The sequence below is a fragment of the Schistocerca gregaria genome, chromosome 5 (genome assembly GCF_023897955.1).
Source record: "Schistocerca gregaria isolate iqSchGreg1 chromosome 5, iqSchGreg1.2, whole genome shotgun sequence".
In the NCBI taxonomy this organism is placed as follows: Eukaryota; Metazoa; Arthropoda; class Insecta; order Orthoptera; family Acrididae; genus Schistocerca; species Schistocerca gregaria.
In genome coordinates, this window is record NC_064924.1 from 64414806 (window position 1) to 64438231 (window position 23426).

A 23426-nucleotide genomic window follows, 5' to 3' on the forward strand; every position below is an offset into this window, starting at 1 on the left:
CTGACGCTGTCAGGTATGACCGCAGCTCTCGTATTTTTTGGTACGTTATGCTGTAACATCTAGTTTTAATTTTGTCCGAAGAAGGTGTCTCTTGCTACACCGAAACCTAGGTTACAAATTAATTGTGTTCGCAGCTGAGGGCTGTGTTTTTCAAAATTTTTTATTATAAAACAGTCGCTGATTGACAACCATGTTAGAAACCTTTTCTTATTCTGTTTTGATATGACAGCATCCGCCTTATGTGTGCTACATCGTTTTCCGAGATTACAAATATTACTCCGGAAAAGTAAGGTTTTTCCAAATACGAAAACTGTTGCAAAGTTCAAGATGGTCTGTACACGGAAAAGAATTCCGCTCAAAATGTGTTTCAGTCGAAAAAACCTTGTAAGTACTGTGTTTAATAGTTTATGTGTTACGTAATACTCTACTTCAAGCCAATAATCAGCAACCTGGCAGTTGAATAAAACGGCCCCAGCCAATTGCCGCCTGGACCGCTTCATGTGTGAGAATCAAGATGTGTTGCATCAGTAATCCCATAAGGATACTGGGTTAATAATTATATTTTTCCCGAATTCATGCAGAAATCCTGTGTAATATTGTACGATTCAATTCTTCAACTTTTAGATGTAATACAACTAACATTCTACCCTCAGTTGACAGAACAGTCACTAACACTTCGTGTTAACGATTTCAACAACACAAGAAACTGTGTGTATCTGACCGCATTCAGATCATTCATACCACTCAAGAGATGTTATAAATAACAAAAAGGCTGCCAAGATTGTTCACTTAGATACCGTCTTTTCCTCCTTGTTCGCCGGTATTAATAAACAGTAGCAGAGTTGTAAATGACAATCCTTGCCTAGGATTCCGTTAATCGTAGGAATCTTCTGATTAGCGGGCAGGTAGAACAGAATGGCTGATTAATGAATATATTCCAGATCTCCTTGTCCGACAGTTCCATGTGTGCGCAGTAGCGTTGCTGGAACATCGCTGATTAAGCTGTATTGTCTTGAAGTGTTTATTCTGGGGGAAATTGTGCAAGTGTTATCATATTTCGTGTATTCTGAGAGAATATTATATAGCTTGTGATCATTTGTTAGTAACCTTGGGACTTTAATATTTTTGTGAGCCACGGAAAGTACTTTAGTAATTAATAAATATTAGGTATTGCTATGGGCTTTGAAAATTTTCTTAACTAATTTTTGTGTGTCGTTTTGTAAGGGTGGATCTGTGTACTATAGAATCTGAAAATGGCTTCGCATACTTCCTCCCAAGAGGAGCTCTAGCAGAGATAAATTACATGTGAGAGAAGAACCAGTGGCAAAAGAAACGCGAGATATAGGATTTGAGACCATTGAGGGTGGAACAGTCACATTTTCTAAAGTGAATACAGAACATGGAACAACTTATTCTAATTACAAGCACGAAATGTTGTTTGAAGCTCCAGAGCCAGATTTCACCAACAGTTGTGCATGTTAAACTTAAACCGTTCCCAAGCAGCTCCCCTTGCCGATGACAAAAATACAAACAACATTTCTCAAATTCGCAGCGGGATTGTCGTCGCTGTAGAAATTCAAATGCTTGGACAAGATGTGCAGTTTAATGAGTCTGTTGGGCGGAAATCAGTAACGGCGATAACAAAAAGCCTCATGGACGTGATGGGTCAAATAAATTAAAGCTGAAATGAGGAGTTACAAGTAATACAGAAACAGAATAAGGGCATAAAAACCAAAATCGTAGGGACGGCAGAAGAATGTCACGAGACCGCTAGGGAATGTCGCGAAGCAGCGAAGGGATCTAGTGAAACGGAGGAGAGAATCGTGGAAAGAGCTGAAAAGTTGCGAAACGGTCGTAGCGAAATATTTCAGAATCTGAAGGTTCAAATTCGAGACGAATTAATTTCTGAACTTGGTACCAGTGTTGAGAAGCGGGAGATTCGATTAAGTACCATGGAAACGGAGCAAACGAAGATTCGCGAGGAAGTCAAGCCGTACGATTCAGATGAGATGAAGGAGAACTGCAAGAAAGATAAAGAGGAGGTCATGAAAGAAACCGGTAGAGCAGATCCCGAGGAGGGAGGATTGCTAAACGAAAGAGTTGCGGGAAATCGGTGTCGCTGTACAGGAATTAGAAGGTACATTCAAAGCCTTGAAACTGGCTGGCACTGGAGAAAGTCCCGGTCTGAACGGGGAAGTTGCTAAACTCTCGGAGGGTGTGAAAGATTCGAGGGAAGTGGTCAGGAGTGAGGGCCGGGCCGCTCCAGTACCGTCAGCGGCTACGCATCATGTCAGGTCGCTTCTGAAATTCAAAGAAGGGCACTTTCATATACATAAACGGCACAAGAGCGCTGCGAACAAGTTTCATGAACGGGTGTCGCACACCGAACAACAGTTAGGATGGGCGGAATAAGACGGAGCTTGTGTGGATAAAGACAGTTATAGGGGAGGCGATGAAAGTGACTCGCAACGTGAGGGAGAAATGGAGTGATGAATCAGGTTATGTGGATACACTATATGGATGATGTAATGGGATGAACCTGCACGAACTGTTGCCCCAGTGCGGAATGGAGTGCTTTGACTATAATCATTTTTTGTCGGTGCGGAAGCTTGAAGTCTTCCAGAACTTTTCTAACGGCACACTTGTAAGGGCCTAGTTAGAGCAGTTCCAGTTCTCATGCTGCAGAAGTTCCGCTGAAAAGCCCTTACAAATCCTCTATACAGTCTCGACCTGTCCTTATGTGTTTTCCATACATGTGGAGCTCTGAAGACATTCATCGCCGTCGATTTCCTTCGGACGAAGAGGTACGTACCTGAGTAAAATTATGGTCCTACCAACGAAAAAATGCTCCTATCAGAGCACAAAAGATGCTAATATATTCCTATTTATTTAAAACACTGTGACTGAAATTTCAGTTAACAGCTGCCTCATTCTACCTTCGTCGGCACCTTTAAAGCACGTGAACACATTCACGTTTTTTTTTTCAGCTTGCAGCTCAACTCAAACTCCCACAAGCTCCACTAACTGTAATTCAGGCTCACACTCTTCCATTCCCTGTTACTCTTATCACCTATTTGTTCAACGCAACTTACTGTCATTGCCTCCTGTGTCACAACCACAGTCCCCTTCATTCTGTCCCACCGCTACAGTCTCCTATCACTGTCGCTTGTCTCCCCCCTTGTTCTCTCTTTAATGTCTCATTCCTTCTTTCTTACTGGTGCTGTCTCTTCATCTTCATCATTCTCATATACTCTGTCTCTCATTATCACAGGCTCTTACCCACTTCCATATTCTCCTTCTCTATATTTCCCCCCCCCCCCCCTCCCACCCTGGCACTGTCTCCTTCAGGCTTTCCCCAACACTGTTCTGTCAATGTCAACCACGTTCCACTGCCACTGTGTCCCTCTATGCCACTGTCTCCTTCGCTCTTCTATAACACAACCACTGTCTAGTATGTTCCAGAACTTGTTGTTCTTCCATCTCGTTGCCACTGTCACTTCATTTTTCTCTCTCAGCATAAAAAAGCGCAAATATGTTTGTATGCCAAAACTTTTGGGAAAAATTTTAAACATGCTGATGAAGTTAGAATGAGGCAGCTGATACCCCACGTTTCAGTCAGACTCTTTTAAATAAACCGGAACTATTCACACTTTTTGCGCTGACATAGGAGCAGTTTTCCGCTGCTTCCCTTCTTTCCCCTGCAGCAGTAGGGCATGCGATCCATATGAAAAAAATTTGGACAGTTTACTTATGTGAAACTGATTTTACGTGCAAAAAAAATCCCTGTACTTCATACTACAATATCGGATTCTCAGATTATAACGGAAACACATTAAATCATTCCAGAATGAGATTTTCACTCTGCAGCGGAGTGTGCGCTGGTATGAAACTTCCTGGCAGATTAAAACTGTGTGCCGGACCGAGACTCGAACTCGGGACCTTTGCTTTTCGCGGGCAAGTGCTCTACTAACTGAGCTACCCAAGAAAGCTTGGGTAGCTCAGTTGGTAGAGAACTTGCCCGCGAAAAGATAAGGTCCCGAGTTCGAGTCTCGGCCCGGCACACTGTTTTAATCTGTCAGGAAGTTTCACATTAAATCATATTTATTCGTGCAACGTCACTTTATAATCTGCGTATTCACCTCACATCGGATTTTACGTGTACAAGTAGGGTAACTTCAAACTTCTATGTTTAGGAGACGGATAAAGATATGAAGAAAACAAGAAAATTTGCAATGACGTTCGAGATCTGGATACATCGTAAAAATTACAGCCATTTATTATGAATCGTCGTCCACCACTACCGGTCCCAAGTCCGGGGCCTCATTTTGCAAGTGATGAGGAAGGAGGAGGGGGAGGAGTAACACCTCGTTAAAAAACCTGGGTCCATCTGGCTCCGGGTGGTAGCACCCTGTAAGGGCCCCTGCCTAGGGTTCCTGGGTGAAAACTGGTCAACGGTCTCAAAGGCGGAAGAGGAAGTTCTGATTCCCAACGGCGGAGAGAGCGGAAGAACTACCTCCAGGACTCACAATCTTGGTTGTATATTTTGTGGCCTTTGGGCCACACCCAAAATAACTTTCATCAATCATGGAAGTGTGTGATGTAAACTATTTTACCCCAGGTGGAATATCCACCGTACGCCAGTACGTCAGCAGACATTCGGATTCTGGGGAGTCTGCAACATTGCACAAAGACAAGTCGGAGTGTCTTGGAATCTCATCCAAATTTCAACATAGGCAATCAACATACCTAGCAACTATCAATGCCAACTCATTGTTGAAAACCGGAAAACTAAAACATCTAACAGATACGCTAAAGAACCACAACATACTCATAGCAGCCATTCAAGAAACACGATACATGGATATACAAAGGGGAAGTCGGACCGAGAGTAATGAAAAATGTACCACATCTTGGGACAGCCTTTATAATCAACAAACAAATCTTGAACTCAATAGTTGGCTTTGATTCACAATCAGAAAGAATCTCAAGTCTTACATTCACAAGCACAAACAAAATCTACACAATTATCAATGCACATGCCCCTATAAACGAGGATAACAGGAAAAACAAAGAAAAAGTGGAGGCATTTTGGAATCATCTATATGACATTATTCAGAAAATTCCAGATAAAAACATCATCATTCTTCTTGGAGATTTTAATGCACAGATTGGTAAAGAAAAAAGATATAAGAAAATAGTTGGAGACTGTCCTGCACGCAAGAGAACAAACAGAAATGATGTTAGGCTAATAGAACTTTTCCAAGCACGCAATTTAATTCTTAAATCCACAGCTTTCAAGAAACTACCACGAAGACAAAAGACATGGGTATCCCCAAATCCTAGCATTGGGGAATTTCAAGTTGATCATGTGGCAATCAAGAAGATTTCTAGCAAAGAAATCATTAATGTTAGGGTACTCAGGGTGCAAACTTGGATTCTGACCACTACCTCTCTAAAATTAAGTTCAAAGTCATCCCAAACAGGAAATGCAGCGTCAAACAAATTAAGGGGCGGAAGTACAGCACAGAAAAGATATTAAAATCAGATGAATTCACAAAATCAACAGAAACCATTCAGACACAAAGCTGGGGGTATATCAAGGAAAACCTCATTACTACAGCTGAACGGATAGCACCTAACAAAAAAAGTAAAAAACATGCCTGGTGGTCACTGGAATGTGATGCCCTCATTGAAACAAGAAAACAGGCATGGCAAAGTTGGCAATCACAGAAAACAAAAGAAAGAAGACTGAACTTCATTACAGTTAGAAAACTGGTAGATAAAAATATAAAAAGGATTACGAAGACACATGAAAACAAAACTCTCCTCCAAATTGATGAAGAATTTGCTAAAAACAACACAAGAAGCTTTTACAGAACTTTCAAACAAAGGTTATCAAGATACAAAGCACCCACCCTCCAATTTCGAGATGTAAATGGGACCATCGCTCACAACAATACGGAAAACTGCAAAATACTAGCAGGCTACTTTAACAAACTCTTGAATTGTGAACCCATCCTTGAAAAATTTGAATCCATCCCAAACAACCGTGAGAAGCCGGATTCGGAACCACCGACGACAGAAGAACTACAGAAGGTCATTTCAGAACTTAAAAACAACAAGGCGTCCGGAGAAAATCAAATAGTGGACGAACTATGGAAAAAGGCTGACAAAAATGCAGTTACATCCCTAAAGTGTGTTTTCGATCAAATCTGGAAAGAAGAAGAGATCCCCACAGAATGGAGAACAGCTCTCATCCACCCTATCCACAAGAAAGGTTTGAAGACAGACCCCAACAATTACAGAGGAATATCACTGCTGGATATAACGTACAAGATTCTTTCTAAAGTCCTTTTGAACAGGGCAGAGCCGCAATTGGATCTACAAATCGGGGAATACCAGGGAGGTTTTAGAAAGGGCAGATCATGTTCGGAACAAATACTAAATCTCAAAAACATTATGGCATACCAAAAATCAAGGGCAAAGACGTACGTAATCTCCTTCATTGATTTCAAAAAAGCATATGATTCGATTGATAGAGAATCTCTGTTGTCAGTCCTGGAAGAAATGAGTTTGGATAAGAAAACAACTAATATTATAAAAGCGACCCTTACAAATACATTTGCGAAAGTTAAATTTATGGGCGAACTATCGGAACCCTTTGAAATAAAAACGGGAGTGCGACAGGGAGATGTGCTCTCGCTGTTGCTGTTCAATTGTGCGCTTGAGAAAGTAGTCAGACAATGGAACACAAATATTAAGAGTGGTATAAGACTGGGTTGCAAAAAGAAAAACCTTAAATTGCATTGCTTTTGCAGATGGTATGGCCCTGTTTGCTGAAACAATGGAAGAAGCACAGGAGCAAATCCTTGAACTAAAGAAACAAGCAGCTAAAATTGGTCTTCACATCTCCTCTGAAAAAAACTAAGATGTTGACAAACATCAAACACTCATGTCAACGTTCAAGAACAGAAGATTGAAATAGTAAAAGAATTCAAATATCTCGGAGAAGGATTAGTTGGAATGCTGGGGAAAGCAAAGCAATGGAATCCAGAAAAAATAAACTTGAATTGGCCTTCCAACTAACAAAAAATACATACAACAAAAAATCCTTTTCATGGGGGTCCAAACTTACACATTACAAGATAGTGATTAAGACAGAAGCACTGTATGCAGCAAAAACACTTAACATGAATTTCAAAGGCCAAATAGAGAAACTTGAGGTAAAGGAAAGAAAAATTTTAAGAAAAATCATTGGGGCAAAATTTCAAGACAATAAGATTATATACATAAAAAATGAAACTCTCTACAGAAAAATTGAAAAACTTTCAGATTATATGCGAAAAAGGAGAATAAATTTTTATGGTCATCTTCTCAGAATGAATTCCAACAGATTAACTAAACAAATCTTTGACTTCTTCCGTAACCAAAAAACGAAGCCCAACTGGTTTAAAGAAACTGAGAAAGACCTAGTGGAATTAAAGATTTCAGAAAATTCACTTATTGATCGAACTGCTAAATTAATCATTAAAGATGAAAACATAAGGTTCCAAGACAAATCCACACAAAAATCCAAACCCTTCATCTCGGAAGAAGAAAGGAGAAGAAGATCAGAAAGAATGAAGAAATACTGGGCCCTAAAAAAAGAACAACGCACAAAGAAATGATTGATCCAGCGTACCCCAAAGAGGGTGAAACGAAAGAAGAAGAAAGAATCGTCGTCTCGTAATTCGCGGCTGGGTTTTGCTACGCAAAAAGGAAAAAAAGAAAGTTTTTGGGGTATTTCTCAATAACGGATAAAGAATTTTGAAAACGAAGTAATGGCTCTTTAGTTAAATACCTAGAGAACATAATGTTAAAAATTTGAGCAATATGCTGCTATTATTTAGATTTTACGTGTAAAAGCAGGGTAAGTTTGAACCGCTGTATCTTTGAAATGGATAAAGACGTCACGAAAATTTTCAAGGTACTTCGAGATCGGAACCTTAGGAATATATCGTACTAATTTCTGGCAGTTGCTGTGCATTGTCATCCTGGAATGCTCCGCTGCGTTTTTGTCTGCTGGTGATAGCGAATAGATAGCAAAACTAAAAACCCTTTCTTGGGGTTTTCCGAGGAATCGGCCATGCCTCCATAGATTCCACCAAGCCCACCATAGGTCACATTAAATGCAAAAAGAACCAAGCAATCTGCTGCATTTGTCTGTCCGGAAGGAACTGTGCAATATTCATACTTTGTTCCTGTACTGTAGGCCAGTGATACTGGGACGATCGATCTGTTGCGTGTACAAATGGTATCTAGCCCAAGGGTAGCCAAAACACTTGAACTATCTTTTTACCACCAACAGAACCTGAGGTACGAGCAACGGAAAACCCCGTTTAGTGCGAGATGTTTTGGAACATACTAGGTACGCATGGTGTTGCATGCATACATATAGGAATCCGCACACATTTTTTCATGAAGGCATTGACCGTGGTGGCTGACAGTGAAAAGAATGTGTCACCAGTTATGGCGATTACTTTTGAAATAATAAACAGTTTACTTACTTTTTTCAACCTGTCGCCTTTTCATTTGTCTGTCCCTTACAGTAATGGTTTTGGGAAGTTTTATTACATTAGCTGTAACAGTGCGTCTTCTATCATCTATCATAGGCTGTCACTGGTGTGCCAGTTGACACGTGTTTGTCTATCGATAGCTTTGTGGTGGTCGATGGGCTGCATGTTTTGCATCGCTGAGAGGACGGCGGCTGCAGTAAGAACTGTTTTTACATAGGAGACCGCTGAGCTATAACGACCTAGTGGAGCAGTACGTAACCGATCTCGTGTATAACAACAAGTGGGGCTACGATAGTCGATGTTCTGTGACTGACGAGGAAATTTTCAGTGGTTACTGTGGTTAAGTTTGTGGAGACTTTGAGTCACTGTCTTCAGAGAGAAAACAAGCCCGTTTAGCGTGGACATGATAGCTATGGAGACACTGAGTCAGTGCTATCAGAGAGGTATGAGGCCTGTATATCTTGGACATGATGGTATGTGTCTTTTCATGGAATGTGGCAGATGTGAGAAGCTTCCTGTTATGTAGTATGGAGGGGCCAAGTCAAGGGACTGCTACATGGTAGGCCTTCTGAGTAATGCCGTACGGAAGGGAATTTGCTGCTCTGAACTAACGTTATTCATTGCTTGTTATCACTGTCTTTTGCTGCAAACTCACGGCCGGTATAGTTGGCCTTTGCTTTGTGGCCCCCTAAGCAATATAGAACTCACATAACGGAACAGACGTGACTGATGATTGAAACTTCCTGGCAGATTAAAACGGTGTGCCGGACCGAGAATCGAGCTCGGGACCTTTGCCTTTCGCGGCAAAGCGGTAGAGCACTTGCCCGTGAAAGGCAAAGGTCCCGAGTTCGAGTCTCGGTCCAGCACACCCTTTTAATCTGCCAAGAAGTTTCATATCAGCGCACACTCCAGTGTAGAGTGAAAATTTCATTGTAGTGATTGATGATTGTTTGCTCATCGGGTTAGTGCGTGTGCTGTGGTGCGAGTATACAATTCACAAAACGGTGATGTGTGGACTCGGTTGTAGGGCATTTTTTGTATCAAATTATTTTCACGTAATTATGGAATGCTAACTGTGTCATGGGACTTCACGTGAATTTGCTGGGAAGCAGGAGCTGTATCGTCTGCTATCTCTGTTTCAGATTATTCTTAGGTAGAGTAACTACCTATTATCTATGTAGACAGTAAATAGAAAGGTCCGGACAAGTAACGACGGTTAGATGAGTGGAAATATAGCATGCTGGAGATGCAAGTGCATGAGCCATTTCGCCGATGTTTGCAGGTTACGTAAATGTTTGTTTTGTATTCTGATGCCGGCCAGAGTGGCTGTGCGGTTCTAGGCGCTACAGTTTGGAAACGAGCGACCGCTACGGTCGCAGGTTCGAATCCTGCCTCGGGCATGGATGTGTGTGATGTCCTTAGGTTAGTTAGGTTTAATTAGCTCTAAGTTCTAGGCGACTGATGACCTCAAAAGTTAAGTCGCATAGTGCTCAGAGCCATTTGAACCCTTTTTTTGTATTTTGATGATCCTTATGTTCTCTAATAATGTGCCTTTAAATTTATTAATGGATGAATTAGTTTGCAGTTTTGGATTTTAGTAATGGTATTGTTGGTTTCATTTCTTATTAATGCTATTACTGATATTAAGCAAAAAATTATCAAGTAAGAGTGCAGGGAGCTCTCTGCAGAAAATTATAATATAGAGATGTGCGGTTATGGAACGACTGGAAGCACTTGAAAGATTCACAACTAAAATATGTGTTGGAATAATTCTGAGCTCCGCTCATTTTTGGATCCGTATACAGTACATCCTCTTAGTATTACTGGGTTGTTGTCACTGCGAAATGTGGAATAATTTATATGTCTGGAAATACGTGTTAGGGAACCCGTGTTGCGTTGCTTTCGATCTTAACTGGAATCGAAGCATAATTTATTTTGTATTTCTGTAATGGCTTATTATTCATAAACCATCCCTGCTCCAGAATTTAATGTTATTATCTTTCCTATGAAGATTTGTTGTGATGGGTTTGGTAATACGTTAGATAAAAGTAATGTTAATGTTTTAATACAGAGTGTTACAAAAAGGTACGGCCCAACTTTCAGAAAACATTCCTCACACACAAAGAAAGAAAATATGTTACATGGACATGTGTCCGGAAACGCTTAATTTCCATGTTAGAGCTCATTTTAGTTTCGTCAGTATGTACTGTACTTCCTCGATTGGGGAATACCTAGAACTACGAGGACACCTGCAATGGACGAGGCAATTCTTCGTGCAGTTGACGATAGCCTTAATGTCAGCGTGAGAGAAGTTGCTGCTGTACAAGGTAACGTTGACCACGTCACAGTGCTACGGGAGAATCACTTGTTTCCGTACCATGTACAGGGTGTGCAGGCACTATCAGCAGCTGATTGGCCTCCACGGGTATACTTCTGCGAATGGTTCATCCAACAATGTGGCAATCCTTATTTCAGTGCAAATGTTCTCTTTACGGATGAGGCTTCATTCCAACGTGATCAAATTGTAAATCTTCACAATCAACATTTGTGGGCTGACGAGAATCCGCACGTCATCAACACAGATTTTTTGTGAACGTTTGGGCAGGCATTGTTGGTGATGTCTTGATTGGGCCCCATGTTCTTCCACTTACGCTCAGTGGAGCACTTTATCATGATCTCATACGGGATACTCTGCCTGTGCTGCTAGAACATGTGCCTTTACAAGTACGACACAACATGTGGTTATGCACGATGGAGTTCCTGCACATTTCAGTCGAAGTGTTCGTACGCTTCTCAACAACAGATTCGGTGACCGATGGATTGGTAGAGGCGGACCAATTCCATGGCATCCACGCTCTCCTGACCTCAGCCCTCTTGACTTCCATTTGTGGGGGCATTTGAAAGCTCTTGTCTACGCAACCCCGGTACCAAATGTAGAGACTCTTCATGCTCGTATTGTGGACGGCTGTGATACAGTACGCCATTCTCCAGGGCTGCATCAGTGCGTCAGGGATTCCATGTGACGGAGGGTGGATGCATGTATCCTCGCTAACAGAGGCCATTTTGAACATTTCCTGTAACAAAGTGTTTGAAGTCACGGTGGTACGTTCTGTTGCTGGGTGCTTCCATTCCATGATTAATGTGATTTGAAGAGAAGTAATAAAATGAGCTCTAACATGGAAAGGAAGCGTTTCCGGACACATGTCCACATAACATATTTTCTTTCTTTGTTTGTGAGGAATGTTTCCTGAAAGTTTGGCCGTACCTTTTTGTAACACCCTGTATATGTCATTCTGTATTCGTTTTCTATTGGAGTAGCTGAAGTTTCTAGGCACACAGGCTACAGTGTAATAAGTAAAGTACTTGCCTGTCTCGGCGACTGCAAAGACGCGGCCCATGTCCGGCGCCTGTATGGTGGAGGGCGGCGTGGGCGGCGTGCGGCCCACCAGCCCGGCCCTGGGGCAGACGACGCGCATGTTGTCGCGGTCCGCGATGCACAGCAGGTCTCGGTGGGGCAGCAGCGCCAAGCCGTGCGGCACCTGAAGCGACAAGAACTCTGCGCGGCCCGCACAGAGGGCCCCCCCTACGCGTCACACAGCGGGACACGGCCTCGGCAAGCGCTAGTCTAGGCAGCTACACAAAACCAGAGACTCATGCGGAAGATCGGCAACACAGACGACAAAAGACATGGGATACCTCATCATACCGTGTCGGACATCCCTTTGCTCGGCGTACAGCAGCATCTGGACGTGGTATAGACTCCACAAATCGTTAAAAGTTCCATGAAGAAATACTGAGCCACGGTGCCTCTATAACCATCCATAATTGTGAAACTGTTGCCGGCGCAGGATTTTGTGCTCGAACTGACCTCTCGCTTATGTCCCATAAATGCTCAGTGGGAGTCATGTCGGGCAATCTGTATTGCCAAATCATTCGCTCGAACTGTCCAGAACGGTCTTCGATCCTGCCGCGAACAACTGTGGACCGGTGGCACGGTGCGCTGTCATCCATAAATTTTCCATCGTTGTTTGGGAACATGAAGTCCATGAATGGCTGAAAATGTTCTCCAAGTAGCCGAACATAACCACTTAATGATTGGTTCAGTTGGACCAGAGAGCCCAGTCCATTTCATATTACCATCACGGAGCAACTGCCGGTTTCCACAGTACCTTGTTGACAACCTGAGTCTGTGACTGCGTGGGGTCTGCACCACAGTTGAACCCTACCATCAGCTCTTACCAACTAAATTCGGGATTCATCTGACCAGCCCACGGTTTTCCAGCCGTGCAGGGTGAACCGATATGGTTGGGACGCGCCGCAGGCGATGTCGTGCTGTTAGCAAAGACGCTCGTGTCGGTCGTCTGCTGCCTCAGTCCACTAACGCCACATTTCGCCGTACTGTCATAAGGGGTACGTTCGTGGTACGTCCCACATTGATTTATGCGATTACTTCACGCAATGTTGCTTGTCTGTGAGCACTGACAACTCTAAGCAAACGCCGCTGCTTTCGGTCGTTAAGTGGAGGCCGTCGGGCTCTGCGTTCTCCGCGGTGAGACGTAATGCCTAAAATTTGGTATTGTCTGCACATTCTTGACACTGTATATCTCGCAGTATTGACATCGCTAACGATTTCCGAATTGAAATGTGCATCTAGCTCCAACTACTATTCCGCGTTCAACTTCTACGAGGGTGAGTCAAGTGAAAACCTTAAATATTTTTTAAAATATTATTTATCGGGCAGAAGTGGTGCAAAGCTGATCACTTTTCAACATAATCTCCCCCACGCCCAAAGAAAGTCCCCCAGCGCTTCCAAAGTGCATACATTCATTTAGAAAACAATTCTTTTCGTATGAAACTTCCTGGCAGATTAAAACTGTGTGCCCGACTGAGACTCGAACTCGGGACCTTTGCCTTTCGCGGGCAAGTGCTCTACCATCTGAGCTACCGAAGCACGACTCACGCACGGTACTCACAGCTTTACTTCTGCCAGTATCTCGCCTCCTACCTTCCAAACTTTACAGAAGCTCTCCTGCGAAACTTGCAGAACTAGCACTCCTGAAAGAAAGGATACTGCGGAGACATGGCTTAGCCACAGCCTGGGGGTAGTCCGCGCAACCATACATGCACCGCGTGGCATACCTCTTCATCAGAACGGAACTTCTTTCCTCACATCGCGTCTTTGAGTGGTCCAAACATATTTAAATCGCTTGTTGTACTGGCAGTGTTCTGTTCGAAACTTCTTGGTTTTGGTGATGGGGAATGGCGCCATTCCTTGCTCTCTCTCTTCTTTTCCGGTTGGTGGAAGGCAATCCAGGTTTCATTGCCAGTAACGATTCTTGCAAGGAAGCCATCACCTTCCCGTTCAAAGCACCGAAGAAGTTCTTCACAAGCATCAACACATCGTTCTCTCATTTCAGGTGTCAGCTGCCATGGCACCCATCTGGCAAACACTTTGTGAAACTGGAGCACATCATGCACAATGTGGTGTGCTGACCCGTGACTAACCTGTAAACATGCTGCAATGTCATTCAGTGTCACTCGGTGGTTTTCCTTAACTATGACTTCAACTGCAGCAATGTTCTGTTGAGTCACAACTCGTTGTGCCTGGCCTGGACGAGGAGCCTCTTCCACTTAAACCACACCATTTGCGAATTTCCTACTCCATTCGTAGACTTGCTGCTGTGGCCGGCCGGAGTGGCCGAGCGGTTCTAGGCGCTACAGTCTGGAACCACGCGACCGCTACGGTCGCAGGTTCGAATCCTGCCTCGGGCACGGATGTGTATGATGTCCTCAGGTTAGTTAGGTTTAAGTAATTGTAACTTCTATGGGACTGATGACCTTAGAAGTTACGTTTCATAGTGCTCAGAGCCATTTTGCTGCTGTGACAAACATGCATCACCGAGTGAACCTTCTTTCGGCGATGTAATAGGTTTCACACCTTCACTGCGCAAAAACCAAATAACAGAACGCTGTTCTTCCCTGGTGCAAATCGCAAGTGGGCCGCCGTCTTTATACTGATACTGCGTCGGTATGTGTGCATCTGCACTATCCTCCCACCTACAGGCCATTCTGCACGCTGTGTGTAGCACGCTCACCAACTTACAGGATACCGGCGCGAAATTTCGATTTGTTATTACAAATTTAAGGTTTTCATTTGACTCACCCTCGTATTAACTCCCGTCGTGTGGCCAGAATCCAGACGGAAGCCTTTTCACATGAATCACCTGGGTGCAAATGACAACTCTGGCAATGCACTGCCCTGTTATGCCTTGTGTACGTGGTATTACCGCCACCTGTATATGTGCATATTGCTATCCCGGGACTTTTGTCACCTCAGTGCACATTTTGCTACCAACCCTCCCAAAAGGGCTACGTGCCGTCACGAACGTGAGGGCGGCAGCTCAAGACCGCAAACAAAGGATATCTCGAGAAGAAGTCAAAGAATATGAAATCGGATGGTAAATTCGCGACCTTCCGATGAAGAAAAAAACCCTACTGAATCCATAATTGCATATCAAATTTATTTCGAAGTATCTAGCCATTTAACAGTGGATTAAAGCATGAACGTGAACTGATTTCGGCTGCCATTACTTGAAGAAGATTTCACAATTTCTCGAGTTAAAACTTCCTGCTTGAGAGGCCGTGGTCAATGTATAAAACTTCCTCCAACTGCCGGAGACATTTTTCGAGGCAAAACGGCTATTACCACTAAGGCTTGAGTCATAAGTCACGTGGTGCCAGCTGTGTGACTGTCTCTGGATGGCGTCATAATTCTCGATTAAAAATAATCGATTGTCCTTCCGTTGGCGCAAAGTTGACATCCGTATTTTATCTAATATATTTTCTGTTCATGGTAATGCGGTGCTCTCGCTAAAGCGCTCGTCTCACTGAATTTTATTTCGTGGTTCCCATCTCGAAAAACACGTTCCGCTTCGGCAGTTTCTTGGGTACCAGTACGTCATAGACAATAGTTCCTTTTGTGTTCGGCTATGCGGTTGTTGACAACTCTGGCAATGCACTGGTCTGTTTTTTGGGTACCAGTATGCCATAGACAATAATTCCTTTTGTGTTCGGCTATGCGGTTGCTGACACTTCTTTTTGTGGTTCCGATACACACTTGTCCGCAAATGCATGGAATTTTTATTTTATATACCCCAGGTATTGCTAGGTGATGCCGTGCATGTTTTGCCGTTCATTGTCCTTTTGGTGGGTCTAAGGATCGTTTCGATTGCATACGTGGTCAAGAGTTTCCCATGCGCTCCATAATTTTATTAATAGACTTACAAAAATCCTTTTTCGGATTGAGGCCGTTGTTGCTCAGTACTTCCGGCTTCTTCTCGTCTTTTATGGAGTGCACAATCAATCTCAGGTACTACCATATCCATTTTTCTTGAAGACCGACCGTAAGCGATTTAATTCATCCTGCAAATGAACCTGCGCCCAGATTTTCTTGCCTCTGTCCATCAAGGGTTTAAAGACGTCTGTTTTGTCTGGGATTTAATTCAACACGGCGAAACATCTTCGCTAGAAGCCGCGGTTTTCGAGATACTCAAAAGAAACATATAAGACGTCTTTTAACGCTCCCCAACCGCACGCTCACGTGCGACCGCTCAAGAGTTCTATTATGTTCTTTACTCCACCACCCACACACTTACCACAGAAAAAAAAATGTTTGTGGCTACACGATCTTCCCTCTCAGTCGACTTATCTTCGTTGATAGGGCTAATATGAGGGTACGTTCAGCACTGTGTATTGTGTATTAAACAGGGGACCTAGAAACGACGGAGAGGCTTCGTCCCGCCGTAGCCCTCAGTGGTTCACAACCCCCCAACAGGTCACAGCAGTCCACCCACCCCACCGCCGCCCCACACCGAAGCCAGGGTTATTGTGCTGTTCGGCCCACAGTGGACCATCCCCCCATCCCAGGAACGTCTCATACCAGACGAGTGTAACCCCAAATGTTTGCGTGGTAGAGTAATTATGGTGTGCGCGTACGGGAGGACAGTGTTTGCGCAGCAATCGCCGACATAGACGTTCAGCATACTTGAACATAATTTGAAGATGGCCGTTACGATTTTGCGATAAAAAATTGATTGTGTTATGAAATAAAGAAAAGTCTATAACGAGTATCCAGCGTGTCGGACGTGAAGTACGGACATAGTTTTATCGTCAATGAAATAAATGGTTGGAGTAACCTCGCAAGTTGCGCTAAGAAGTCTCCTTTAATTATCGATAGTGATTAGTTTCCCATTCTACTGGAATAGAATTACATCAGACGTCATAATAGCAATACCAGAACAGCATGAGTGTGACAGTAGTCCATGTTGTAACATGATACAAACAAGGTTACATATCGTCTTAGAAGGCGATCGATGACAGTTATGTATGCACGTACCTGACGGGGTAGGTCAGTGGTTACAACACTGGAATCGCATTCGGGTGTGTTCAAAACAGCGTCCGGTCATTCTGACTTAGCTTTCCCGCGATTCCCCTAAATCGCTTCTGGCAAATGCCGGAATGGTTACTTTGAAAGGGCAAGGGCGATTTCCTTCTTCGTCGATCCCTAATCCGAGCTTGTTCTCCGTCTCTAATAACCTCGCTGTCGACGGGACGTTAAACTCTAATCTCCTCCACATGTCGCGCCTCACCATTCTTCCTTCACCTTCTGCTTTAGATCTCCTTTCGAATTGACGGTATTTCTCTCTACCCTTATACCGAGATCGGCCGACAGATTCTCTGTGGAGTTGAGGTCTGGCGACTGATGTGGTATCTGCACAGTCATCAAGAAGCAGTTCTTTTGCAAATTTGAAGTGTACTTCGTGTCATTGTGTTGGAAAAGTCTTCAGAATTTCTGTAATCCTGAGCAAGTTTTCATTCAGAATGTTGAGATACCTCTCTTGTGTAACATGCTTCGAATGAACGTAATATCTCGATACGAAAACAGTCCCCACGCACCATTTTACAATAGGTTGCATAAGTTAACCTTCAGTTGATTATTTGGGTTTCGCCTGACCAGAATGCTACCATCTATTAAAAATATATTGAATTTGCTCTCATCATTTACTTCACGTACGTCTATTCCTTTGCCACTCTCTCATTGTTGCCTTCTTCTCTGATAATATTTCAGACATTAGAGTCCCTAACTCGCATACCACATTCTTGCAGCAGTTAATCTCCTGTATGTATGTGTGGAACATATCATAACTAGAATGGTAATGCTTAATGGTAATATTTAATCGTACAGTAGACAACTTAAAATGTGCGAAGAGAACTAGCACTGAAGAACACCGGCGACTTCCAAGTGATGAGCCTGTGACGTCACTCCTCTTGCGCACACATTGATTCATTGTTCAGACGCACTGCCTCAATTCATTACCGTACATTGTCTGTGGCAGAGTTTTTGCTGTGCTACGCAGATGATGGTGCCCGCCTGGGTTGGATTAAAGGAAAGTATCTGCTGTAATTCTGCTCCGATGGGGTGGTTTATGAATGAACGCACGTCCGAAGCTAACCATCAGGAATAAATAAAGGAGACGGGCAGTAAATTTACAGAGTAGGGATAAGTTGAGAATTTTGGTCCGTCGGGAGGCATGATACGACTGTCTGTGCAGCTGCGATAACTATTGTCTGCGGATGGCTTAGTGGTGCCGCTGGGACGGTAGCTCAGCGTGTTCGGTCAGAGGGCCTGCTGCACCCTAATATAAAAAAATAAAAAATAAATTAAAAAACACTGAGTGAAGTCTTCAGCGCCCAACTTGAACAGGTGTCATGTTGTGACATCGGCCCCAAACAAATGAGGAGTACAATAACCATAAAAAAAGTAATCAGAGCATCTGACTAGTGAGTGGGAGACCCGGTTCGAATCCTGGTCAGTACAAATTTTCAGCTTTCCCCATGCATGGTGTCCAAAATTAAACCAACAAACCGAAATTCTGCAAGGTTGCGTTTATTTTGCCACAAAACAGTATAATCAGGTGACAGTATAATAGAAACAATACATAGAATACACCTAAACAACTGCAGCATGCACAACGGTAGACAAAAATGTTCTTCGTTTTTTCCGACGTAATGGATTTACACACACGTTCTGACAACTGGTTAATGCGCTCAATGTGGGATGTGACCACCTGTGGCAGCAATGCAGGCCTGACTAACGACGGGGCATGCTGTGAATGATGTCATCAGTCTCATGGTGAGGCAATAACGCCCATTGTTCCTCCCACAAGTCTTGGAGGGTGAATGACGGATGGTAACGTGATGGAACCCGTGTCTCTAGTGCATCCCAGACGTGCTCTGTGGGACTCAAATCGGGAGGGTGAGCAGGCCACGCCATGCGTGCAGTATCTTCCGTTTCCAAGAGAACATCAACCAAACGTGGTCTACGAGGTCGAGCATTACCTTGCAGCAATACGAAGCCTGAACCCACAGCACCTCCCAACAATCGCACATGAAGTCCCAAGATCTCGCCACGATACCTGATAGCAGTTAAACCTTGCCGATTCACCCGTACAATTTCATAAAGAGGTGTCAGAGTGGCCAACATAATCCCTGCCACACCATTAAGGATCACCCTAGATATCAGTCTCTTTCCACAATGGCTGGATCCCGAAATCGTGCTCCACGTTCGCTTCAGATGCGAATCCGTCTTGAATCACTGTCCAGACCAAATCAGGACTCATCTGTGAACAGAACATTGGCCCACTGTTGGACCATCCTGGTGGCGTGTTGACGGTTCCACTCTAGACTTTCCCTTCTCTGAAGACGCGTCAGAGGTTCACATGCGGCTGGTCTCCGACAATAAAGGCCACTCTGCCCAAGCTTTCTATACACCGTTTACCTCGATACAACACATTCAGGGGATGTTGCAAGGTCAGATTCCAGTTGCCATGCAGTAGTAAGGCGGTACCGTCGTGCCGTTACAGCCAACTAAGGTTCTCTCTTTCTGATGTCACACGTGGTCGGGCCCTGCCCTGGTCTTTGGGATACATCTTCGGTCTCTATAAACTATAGCAGCATACTAAAAACAACAGAACGATTCTCTTTAAGCGATTGTGCCACATCAGTTCGCGACTGCCCTGCTTCCATTCTGCCCTTGGCCCTCCAGCGTAGAGAGCTTGGTAGGCGTCTTCTCTGTGCTGTACTGCACCGTCTGCGACTGCGTACACAGCGATCTTGGATGTGGGACGATTATGCGGCAAACACTACCCTGTTTAATAGGCTCTCTCACATCATCGTTGGCGTGGCTGTCCGTTGACCAGAATACTATCGTTCGTGCAGGGCACGATGGTACGGACATCTGTTGACAGTTTGTATGACGGTGAGTCAAATGAAAACCTTAAATCTGTAATAACAAATCGAAATTTCGCGCCGTTGTCCTGTAAGTTGGTAGCATAGTGCAGGTTCACACATACCGTCTGTTATTCGGTTTTTGCGCAGATTAGGGCTCGTACAGAGGCATATAGACAGTCATTTTTCCCTCGTTCTGTTTGGGAATGGAACAGGGAGAGAAGATCCTAGTTGTGGTACGAGGTACCCTCCGCCACGCGCCGTATGGTGGATTGCGGAGTATGTATGTAGATGTAGAGGGACCACTGTCACCAGTGCATCATACACAGATCTCCTAAAAAAAATCATTTGCGGCCTGCAATCAAATCGAGACGACGTGGATTGCTGTCAGCAGGTGTCCTTTTGCAACACGACAATGGAAGGCCCCACACTGCCCGTTCAACAGTTGCAACAATCACAAACCTGCATTATTTTGAGTGTCTTTCTCATGCACCATACTCACCAGACCTTGCCCCAAGTGATTTCCATATGTTTGGACCACTCAAAGACACATTGGGAGGAAAGAAGTTCCGTTCCGATGAAGAGGTACGCCACGCGGTGCATGTGTCGTTGCGCGGACTACCAAAAGATTTTTTTTTTCTAAGGGAATTTATACGCTTTGTAAGCGGTGGAGGACTTGCATTGAGTGTGGGGAAGATTATGTTGAAAAGTGATACAGCTTTGTACCACTTCCGCACAATAAATAATACTTTAAAAATATTTTAGGTTTTCATTTGACTCACCCTCATATAATTACTCTGTAAGACGTCGTGGTCTCCTGACCTTCATTGCTTACATATTCCGCCCTCATAATCATGTTACGCACATCAAGATGCTTCACCCGAACTCGATAAGATAAAGTCAATGTTGTACGAATTCATGTAAACGATATGCAAATAACAAGTGCGCACCGGGGTTGAAATACTTGCGCCTGGCGTACACACATACATTCCAGACACGACAGTCACAGGAGGTTTTAGTTCGAGAGAGGCAGGCCACACACCGGGAGGCCAGTCCCTTCAGAGGACAAGTCAATCTCAGCCACCTGTGGAGAAGATAGCATGTGCCCGAGTGAAAGGGGAACGACCCCGTGTTTGGCTTAAAAGCAAATTGCGCCCCATTGTGTGGGAGCGTCCAACCTACGCATTCTTTACACATTGCATGCAGTTTCAGAGATTTTCACAAGGAGACAGCAAATACCAAACGCAGATACTACAGATTTCCGGATTTGTCGCCTTAAACGAAACGTCATTCTCCCGTTTTAGAAGAGCAATGCTGATTGGCAGACGATATTTCTGACGCCTTGAGCTGAAGGAGTAATGGAAGAGACCGAAAGATATACCCCTTCACGTCTGACGTGGAGAGGCGCTGTTCCATTGTCGCTCTTGGAGCGAGGAACAAGTCTCTCCTCAGTAATTCACTGGGAGAGCACCTCTGTCGAGAGCGAATCGAAGTGCGATTCTATATGGAGTCCTTGTGATTAAGCGTTGTTCACTGTGTTGGCCAAAACACTTGTTGTGCGGTGGACTGATGACCATAGATGTTAAGTCCCATAGTGCTCAGAAGCATTTGAACCACTTATTGTGCGCTGTGAACGGACAGAGCTATAGTTAAACGCCTGCAAGCGAATTTTTGAATGGCATCGCGGTGGACTGGTTATCTGACCGGTGTACCACGCCAATAGTTAGACTAGGGACGAATAGGAATCCTTGACTTCATCAAGGCGTAGGGAGAGTTTGATTGGCGAAGGTCAATCCAGATAGAACGAGAGTTATGTTATTTGTCAGCAACGAGCGGCGCAGACAGCAGTCATCGCAGCTTATGGTATTGTGCGCTACAGCTATTGCGAGCCCCATGTTTCCTCCACAACAGTCCACTTCATTGCATTTCACACGCGACAGCCTTGACCATACCTAGCAACATTCTAAAGGATAATTATTCAAGTTGAGTAGGCGCGCCTCTCAGCCATTCTGCCAAGTCAATAACAATCTTAAACTTTGTAAAGCAATTTCATTAGCGAATCCTATCCTTCAGAGGTAACTTCACATTCCGAAAAGAACCAGGATATAACTTGTTTAATTCAAACTAAAAGTGCTATTGTGATTTCTCAGAATTTTTGCAAAATAATTAATAATTTTCGTTAGTTTCATGTTTTAACTTAACATTAACTAGCACTACACCAGTACCCCAGTATCCCACTAATTACGTAAGAAATTTTGTGAATTTTTGTGTCATTTCAAAAAAAGTGGTTCAAATGGCTCTGAGCACTTTGGGACTCAACTGTTGTGGTCATTAGTCCCCTAGAACTTATAACTAATTAAACCTAACTAACCTAAGGACATCACACACATCCATGCCCGAGGCAGGATTCGAACCTGCGATGTGTCATTTCCTTACAGCAGACGGCTCCAGAAGATTGCCGAAAGTTTTTCAGGCATTTTTCTTTAGAATGTTAGGAGCGTCGCCGGCCGCGGTGGTCTCGCGGTTAAGGCGCTCAGTCCTTAACCGTGCGACTGCTACGCTCGCAGGTTCGAATCCTGCTTCGGGCATGGATGTGTGTGATGTCCTTAGGTTAGTTAGGTTTAAGTAGTTCTAAGTTCTAGGGGAATGATGCCCACAGATGTTAAGTCCCACAGTGCTCAGAGCCATTTGAACCATTTTAGGAGCGTTTGTCTGACTTCTGTAGTAGTGTGGGGGTGGAAATTGCATCTTGCAGGAGCCACAGGGTAAAGGGTACATCTCAGATTAATCCGTTGTGCATAATAACAGAATAGCAGATCAACCCCACGCTCACAACGCGTATATTGTGAATTACACATAGGACGGGGAAGAAGTGGTTTGTTGCTTTGATTTTGAACGCTAATGTAAATCACTTGCAGCTAAGGTGTTGCGATTTATGAGTTTAGACACCGCGTCCAACAGGTTGGAACAGAGTTACCAGTAATGTTAAACCCCTCTTAAGCCTGTCATAGCGCGGGGCCTGAGACTGACCCCTGTGGGTTTCACTTTTTGCACTTGCGGCCGCAGTGCGGATACCTCCCGCGAGTGGCGCGCCACACGCCCTCCACGCCAGATGAAGCCATCAGCGGCGCGCTGGCCAATTAGGCTGGCTCTGCGGCCACTAACTCAGCCGGCGGCCGGCGCGCGCGCAGCCGTGTCGCTTCTCGCTTCTCGCGGCCGGCCGGCGCTCCCAAAGCGACCAAATGGAGCCCAGCTAGCCACGGAGCGCGGCGCGAGGACACGGCGAATAAAACAAGGCCGGCCAAGCTTCTCTCTCTCTCTCTCCCTCCCCATTCCGGCGGGAATTTATTCGCCCAGATGGTATCGGCCGGCTGAATTATCTGATGCCGGCGCGACATCGCGCCTCTCGTCCCCCCCCCCCCCCCTCCTCCCACACCATCGCACACTTCTGTGCCTGACCCCCACCCCTCCCTCCACCTTCCCCCCCATTCCCCCCACCACAAACAAGGTTGCCCAGCACACATCTCACCAATCTGTCCTCCTTTGTCGGAGGACCGGCCTTCTCCTCCATTTCCTCCCACCCTG

The 23426-nt window shown here is 44.5% G+C and overlaps 1 protein-coding gene across 2 annotated transcripts in view; it reads right to left on the reverse strand.

The window, feature by feature from the left end:
* LOC126271872 (peptidyl-alpha-hydroxyglycine alpha-amidating lyase 2-like) overlaps positions 1 to 23426 on the reverse strand; it is a 166110-nt gene that overhangs the window by 22338 nt on the left and 120346 nt on the right. For both annotated transcript variants that reach the window (XM_049974219.1, XM_049974218.1), the window contains one exon: positions 11923 to 12111. In XM_049974219.1, the coding sequence (XP_049830176.1) occupies positions 11923 to 12111 (189 nt within the window). The remainder of the gene's footprint in view (positions 1 to 11922; positions 12112 to 23426) is intronic.